This window comes from Eriocheir sinensis, chromosome 8 (genome assembly GCF_024679095.1).
Source record: "Eriocheir sinensis breed Jianghai 21 chromosome 8, ASM2467909v1, whole genome shotgun sequence".
Taxonomy (NCBI): Eukaryota; Metazoa; Arthropoda; class Malacostraca; order Decapoda; family Varunidae; genus Eriocheir; species Eriocheir sinensis.
This window is the reverse complement of record NC_066516.1, coordinates 5,723,144-5,730,641: the sequence shown is the minus strand read 5'-3', so window position 1 is coordinate 5,730,641 and position 7,498 is coordinate 5,723,144. Positions and strand designations below refer to the sequence as shown.

At 43.3% G+C, this 7,498-nt stretch overlaps 1 protein-coding gene across 1 annotated transcript; it reads right to left on the bottom strand.

Annotated features, from left to right (window-relative positions):
* Nucleotides 1-436: 436 nt before the first annotated feature.
* On the bottom strand, nucleotides 437-7,186 carry LOC126995408 (ER membrane protein complex subunit 4-like). The gene is made up of 4 exons (XM_050854924.1): nucleotides 6,987-7,186; nucleotides 4,132-4,373; nucleotides 3,472-3,627; nucleotides 437-1,266 (listed from the first exon to the last, which is right to left on the bottom strand). The coding sequence occupies exons 2-4, from the start codon at nucleotides 4,333-4,335 to the stop codon at nucleotides 1,108-1,110; spliced, it is 519 nt and encodes a 172-aa protein (XP_050710881.1). The 5' UTR covers nucleotides 4,336-4,373; nucleotides 6,987-7,186; the 3' UTR covers nucleotides 437-1,107.
* Nucleotides 7,187-7,498: the final 312 nt, after the last annotated feature.

Sequence of the window (7,498 nt, the reverse complement as noted above, 5' to 3'; positions counted from 1 at the left end):
CACACACACACACACACACACACACACACACACACACACACACACATGATACAACAGCAAAATAAAGAGCAAGATGATTTTTCACACCTTTCAACCTTCAAAAACTTTCCTTAAACCAAATAATAAAATTGAAAGGGACAGTTTACTGATACATTTGACAATATATCTTTAACAAAAACTATCTAATTATATTTCTGAAACACATTCACTAACTGACATAATGAACATTGTTAATTAAGTATATGCCTTAAAAATCATATCCTTCTGCGTACAGCATAAAGTATAAGTACAGAGTATAAAGATGTGCTTGTATGACATAATAATACTATATATGTCTTTTAGAATTCAAAATTATATCAGGTAAGGTGATTAGTTAAAAGTGAAATTAGAAATACTGAGAAACATATATGAGTTCTTCAAATGTCCTTTCTTATACACACACACACACACACACACACACACACACACACACACACCAAAATGGGCCACAGATACCTATGTACATAACCATAAACTTTCTGAACTCAAATCATTTACACTAGACACAATACATAACTGGGTTGCACATCTCTTCACCCTATACCTCTACCTCTTGTCTGTCTTTCCATTAACACCCCTTCCTCACATATCCTCTCCGCCCTCACACCATACATAGATCATCTCTCCATTGCCTTTAGATTTCCCAGCTTTTCTATCTTCTATTACGTCCTCTCTCCCAACCATCTCAATTAGTTATTCATCTCCATTTTCTTCTTTACCCTATTTTTGCCACATTCAATAGCTCCTACCTCTTCCATGTCATATTATTTCACCTCTCCTTTCTCTGCCAAGCCCTCACCCTCTTTGTCATCTCTTATTTCCACTTTGTACAATATCTATTCAATGCACTTTTCATCTCTCTGCCTCCACCCCTCTCTCTCCTCCACTTATAACAAACAATGGCCTGCCTCAACCCTTCTCTACTTCCCTCTCACTCCTCTAACCTTGCCTACAATAACCTGCTTCCGCCCCTCTCACAGCCCTCACTTTCCTGTCGCATCACCCCCTCCCTCTCAACTTCCCTTCCATCACCTTACAATCCCTCCAGCCTGCCTCCCCCCCTTCCCCCTAAGCCAGCATCATGCCGCCATGGGAATACTCCATCTGTATGGCTGGCTCTTGGAAGGCTAGCCAGTCAGAAGCGTGGGTGGGCAGAAGTCCCATGCTGTGACACTTGTACAGGGCCAAACCCACGTTGACCAGGTTGCCCAGTAGGTAGATCAGTTTCTGTGAGGAGAGAGAATGTGTTGCAGGAGTTGATTTTGGGGGTCCTGTAAGTGTGGTAAGGATGAAAGATGGGGAAAGGGGGTGAAAAATGGTAAAACTAAAAAATAAACGAAAGAAAATGGTGAGGGAAAGGAAAAAAAGATCTATGTTATCTAAATGAGTTGAAGATGAGGAAGAACAAGAAAAAGAAGAGGAAGAAGCATACATATCAAAATATACCTAATACAGTGATCAAATTTGGAAACACTAAAGCTGTATTCTCAGATGCTTCAAAGTCTCATAACAACTATTTCCCAAGGCCACAAAGGAGATCAGTCAGGTTCTCATAAGAGTTTTTAACATTCATGGTGCAGTAGAAGCCTTGTCAAGGAATCACTAGACTCACAAAACTAACCCCATGGAGATACTGACACAACCTCTACCAAAGCCTTATGAAATGTGGGTGTGTAAGGTCCATATTATCAACTCTTCAAAGACTTAATGCCGTAGTATTAATCTCCCCCATTCCCGTTCCCTTCTCTTCCCTTTCCCTTGGCTGTGACCCGCAGTTTTAAGCGTCCCCGGGGGGTTGGGGTTTATTAACACTACCTGGAGAGAGAGCAGATGGGGTCCAAAGAGTGTTGACTCCGCGGGGTGCGAGGCAGGACATCTTTAGGTTCCCCTTCGTATATTTCATGAATAAATAGTGTTCTATTTGTTATTATAGAAGAAAATATATTGAGAAGTATCAGAATATTTCAATGACTGATATTGTATCGCAAACTTAGCTGAAGTTAATATATTTCTTTTAGTTTGTAAAGACTCTTGTGTTTCCATTTGATTGTAAACATACAGTTATTCCTGAAGATTTCTTTATAATTGCCCCAAAAATGGCAAAAGGAGGCAGATAGACGACTAAATATGGCATTATTATAGTAATACTTAACATATACCATAAAAAAGGGCATTTCTTGGTGACCACCTTGATTTAAGACAAAAATGCCACCAATGACATGACCTGGCAACCCCTATGTGGCTGCCCGGGTGTGTGTGACCAGTCATGGATACTAATTAACCTGTCTCACAAATTAACTTACCTGCATTACCTGTTATTTACATGTAGATTAATTACCCTATTGTTTTGTTTTATGATATATAATGTATATGAATACAACGGTGTGTGAAAAATGCATTATTTCTATCATTTTCTGTAATTATTGGTTTGAAAGTGCTGCCAACATTATTATGACCTGCGGGTTGGTCTTGTCTGGCCCGCTGGGGACGGGAAGGGGATGGGGGGTTTACACATACCCCAGACTCGCGTATGGGGATGGAGACGGAAAGGGGATGGGGGGTTTACACATACCCCAGACTCGCGTATGGGGATGGAGACGGAGAGGGAATGGGGAAGACTAATACTACGGCCGTTAGTCCATCTATTTTAAATGGCTCTCGTAGAAGTTCTTGGGGTTCCCATGGGTGGTTTTCTGAGTCTGATGGTAGTTTTGCAAGGCTTCTGTGCCATGAAGGTAAAAACACCCATGACCACCTGATGTAACTCCTCTCTGGCCTTGAAAAACGTTTGTAACAAGACGCAAACATTTGATAAAATGAGTGTAAGCCCCTAAATGTTTAAGCATATGGGACTAAGTATTGAAAAGGGAGGCAGATGGGGATACAGAATTTCCCAGATCAAAGAATAACCAAGAATAAGCAAGTGGTTGGGAGAGAGGACAAAAGATGAAGGTAAGCTGGGAAATCTAAAGGCAATGGAGAGATGATCTAAGTATGGTGTGAGGGCAGAGAGGATATGTGAGGATGGGCCATAGCCTTTCACACAGCCTCTACCAGAGCCTTATCAAGCGTGGGTGTGTAAGCCCTGAAATGCTTGAGAATACAGGTGCGAGTCTTGAAAAGGGAGACAGAAAGGGTTACAGCATTCCCAAGACAAAATAATAATTCCGATACCCTACGCCCCTGTCCACCCAGCAGTGAATGGGTACCAGGTATTAATCGGGGGTTGTGTCCCGTCTCCTGGGATCTGTTCCCTTCTCCTATAATTCCTTCCCCTTCTGTCTCTCTCCGGCATATGACCACAGATGTTGCACTGACTAAACGAAACTTTCTTTCCAACAAAATAATAAACAAAACATAATGGACTATACACAAAGAAGCAGAGGAAGAAGAGGAACGTAATGGTCCATAGCCAGCGAGCCTTCCACCCACCTGCAGTCCGGCATGCCCCCCCTCAATGGTCCTGAAGGTGGCGGTGGTGGCCCACAGCGCCTTGATGGGCCGCAGCAGCATCATGCCCACCATCATGATCGGGAAGATGCTGATGCTGTTGCCAGCCATGAACATCAGAAACAGGTTCATCGGCACCTGGGGAAGGAGGGAGGACGAGACTTAACTATGGATGAAAGAAAGGTGTTTTATTATTATTGAATTATGTCTCTTCTCCCCTCTCATTCTTTTTCCTTTAGTTCTTAGCAAGGTCTAGCAGGCTTTTTTGTTGTTGTTTTAGTTGTTTTTGATTTTGCCCTTGACCTGCCTCCCTTGTTGAAAAAAATATGTTGAGTAGAGTTGAATAGAGGACAAATAGCAGAGTTAAATAGTCAAAATATCATGATTAGAATGACCTACCATTTTTTTTTTTTGCCCTTGACTGTAAAAATAAGTAAGTAAATAAAATAACCAAAAGACGTCTAGTAGAGGAAGCAGGTCTCAAGTAATAAAAATTGCAGATCAACATGAATTTAACTAGATGAGATGCAAAATATAAAGACACACACACACACACAGTCACACACACACACACACACACACACACAGTCACACACACACACACACACATACACACACACACACACACACACACACACTTACAGACTTGAGGGGGCTGAGGGCAGTGTCCCAGGCTTTCTTGATCACCAGGTTTGGGTCCCCCTGTCGGCTGGCCTCAGTGTGCACCTGGCCCATGGAGGCGCGGTACCCTGGGGGGGCGGGCAGGCTGTCCACGCCTCGCTCCCCCCGCCGCCCCGCCAAATCCAACGCCCACTTGCGCCTGTGGGCCATGGCACGATTGGCCATTGTGTAACAGGCTTTGAGTGTGATGTGTCAGCCGTGCTCTGTAATAAAAAAATTCCATTAACCCCTTGACTGCAGATTTCCTACAAGCTACAGGATCACCAAGCTACAGGAATGGAACAAAATGTGGCTGATACAATTCAATGAAGAAAAATGTAAAGTCATGCACCTTAGGAGGGGATATCCAGCACACCAATACCACATGGGAAACACTCCACTATCCACCACAGAGACAGAGAAAGACCTGGGAGTATATGTTACCAGGCAACCAGTGAAGGCCAAATCCATGCCAATCACAGCAGATGGGTTAAAGTTAAAGGGAAGGGTGTATAAGTCTTTCATGCATGGGCCACCAAGAGGAGGAACCAAACTTCATCAAACTGCATAACAACTATCAAGATACAAAAAGGTTATACTGATTTACATTTTTTAATTCTATGAGTCCCCACTTCACCAATAACCATACTGTTAGGTCTTTAGAGGTCCTCCACTGCCCCTTCAGGCTGGCCTCTGAAAATGGTGGCAGCATCCATTGACACTAACAGTTAAATATCTATCTATTGTCTGCCAGAGTAGGATTCATTCCCATCCAGTGAGCTGAATGGCTCGGCTGATAGAATGTTCAGCTCTGTCAATAATAAGCATGTATCTTATCAGTTAGTCCGGCTTGTCTACTGTTGCGCAAAGTGAATGGGAGAACAAGCTGGTTTGCCAAATAGGTAGAGTTATACTAATGGGAGAACAAGCTGATTGATATGTTGAGTTTTACCACTGAGAGAACAAGCTGGTTTGCCAAATAAGTAGAGTTATACTAATGGGAGAACAAGCTGATTGATATGTTGAGTTTTACCATTGACAGAACAAGCTGGTTTGCTAAACAGGTGGAGTTTTGCTATTGGATAAGTTGGGCTTGGCAAAAAGCTACAGCCTTTACGATAGGATGAGCTGGGCTTGCTGAATAGCATCTGCCTTTACTATTGGCTGAGAAAGTCTAGTTAAATACCTAGTGACAGACCTTACTATCAGACAAGCTAGCCTCGGAAAATGGCTACAGCATTTACTATATACTTTAATACTGGACAACCCATACTTTGCAAAAGCCCAGAGTCAATCTGGAACTGGGCTTCAAAACATTTGAGAAGAGTGCCTCACAGCTCTATGATGAGTTACCCAAGGATGTTAACCCCTTGGATGCTGACCTCCTACAAGAAGATATCACCAAGCTACAGGAGTGGAACAAAAAGTGGCTGCTACAGTTCAATAAAGAAAAATGTAAAGTCATGCACCTTAGGAGGGGAAATCCAGCATAGCAATACCACATGGGTAATACTCCACTATTCACCACAGAGGCAGAGAAAGACCTGGGAGTATATGTTACCAGGCTACCAGTGAAGGACAAATCTGTGCCAATCGCAGCAGAGGGGTTAAGAACAGTGGCAATCTGGCAACCTTTAAGAAAGCTCTGAAGACTCACTCATTCGCTAAATCCTGTGACATTATAAAAAAAAAAGAGGATCGAGGACAATTTTCGGAGCTAACGTCATTGCTGCAATGTTGACTGTCCTGCTGAGCGTTGCGCTGGCACGGAGCGGGGCCTGACACCTCATCAACAGTGAACGGTAAACAGTAAATAGCCACATCTTTTACTATTAGACAAGGTAGGCCCAGTAAATAGCCACATTCTTCACTAGTGGACAAGCCAGACACAGTAAATAGCCACATCCTTTACTATTAGACAAGGCAGGCTCAGTAAATAGCCACAGTCTTCACTAGTGGACAAGCCAGACACAGTAACTAGCCACATCCTTTGCTAGTGGACAAGCCGGGCTCAGTAACTAGCCAAGTGAGAGAGAGAGAGAGAGAGAGAGAGAGAGAGAGAGAGAGAGAGAGAGAGAGCTACCGGTATAAGCTATCAACAACACCCCTCTTGATTTATTTGGAGAGAGAGAGAGAGAGAGAGAGAGAGAGAGAGAGAGAGAGAGAGAGAGAGAGAGAGAGAGAGAAGAGCCCGGGTATAAGCTATCAACAACACCCACTGGCTTACTTTGGAGAGAGAGAGAGAGAGAGAGAGAGAGAGAGAGAGAGAGAGAGAGAGCTACCGGTATAAGCTATCAACAACACCCCACTGGCTTACTTTGGAGAGAGAGAGAGAGAGAGAGAGAGAGAGAGAGAGAGAAGAGCTACCGGTATAAGCTATCAACAACACCCACTGGCTTACTTTGGAGAGAGAGAGAGAGAGAGAGAGAGAGAGAGAGAGAGAGAGAGAGGAGCTACCGGTATAAGCTATCAACAACACCCCACTGGCTTACTTTGGAGAGAGAGAGAGAGAGAGAGAGAGAGAGAGAGAGAGAGAGAGAGAGAGAGAGAGAAGAGCTACCGGTATAAGCTATCAACAACACCCCACTGGCTTACTTTGGAGAGAGAGAGAGAGAGAGAGAGAGAGAGAGAGAGAGAGAGAGAGAGAGAGAGAGAGAGAGAAGAGCTACCGGTATAAGCTATCAACAACACCCCACTGGCTTACTTTGAGAGAGAGAGAGAGAGAGAGAGAGAGAGAGAGAGAGAGAGAGAGAGAGAGAGAGAGAGAGAGAGAGAGAGAGAGAGAGAGAGAGGAAAGTAAGAAAGTTAAAATATCATCCCACCATCACCATACTCACCCACTCACTGCCTCCACTCCTTCTGTACCACGCCCCCGGGTCCTCAGCTTCCTCTAATGGCCACCACGGCACCAATATAACGCTAAGAGGACCTAAAAACGCCGTAATGCCGCTTAATAACACTAAAATAAGCCGCTCTGAGCAATGGCCACGCTGTCAGCGGTCCGTGTTTACATCCACCAGCTGATTTGAGGCCCGTCTTGAGCTGTTTTCCTTTTATTATTAGGAATATTATATAAGTATAGTGTAATTTGTCGAGCCAGGTTATAAAAAAAAGACAATGAGTTAGAGTCTGGTATACCCTGACTCACCTACTAGGACACAGGGATGATAAAAAAATAAAGTAAAGGATCATTATTGTTATTATTAGCATTACTACGGTACTATTATCAGTTGTTTACCTGCAACAATAAAATTTCAATCAATCAATCATTATATTACAATTATTATCATTACACACACACACACACACACACACACACGCCACATTGTTAAAATATATTAGAGTGCGC

What these genes read in the sequence shown, in the direction of transcription:
- LOC126995408 (XM_050854924.1), bottom strand. Translation starts at nt 4,335, where the DNA reads ATGGCCAATCGTGCCATGGCCCACAGGCGCAAGTGGGCGTTGGATTTG. An exon ending in CCCTCAGCCCCCTCAAGTCT is followed by an intron (nt 3,628 to 4,131) that starts GTAAGTGTGTGT and finishes CTCCTTCCCCAG; the next exon opens with GTGCCGATGAACCTGTTTCT. An exon ending in GGGGGCATGCCGGACTGCAG is followed by an intron (nt 1,267 to 3,471) that starts GTGGGTGGAAGG and finishes CTCTCCTCACAG; the next exon opens with AAACTGATCTACCTACTGGG.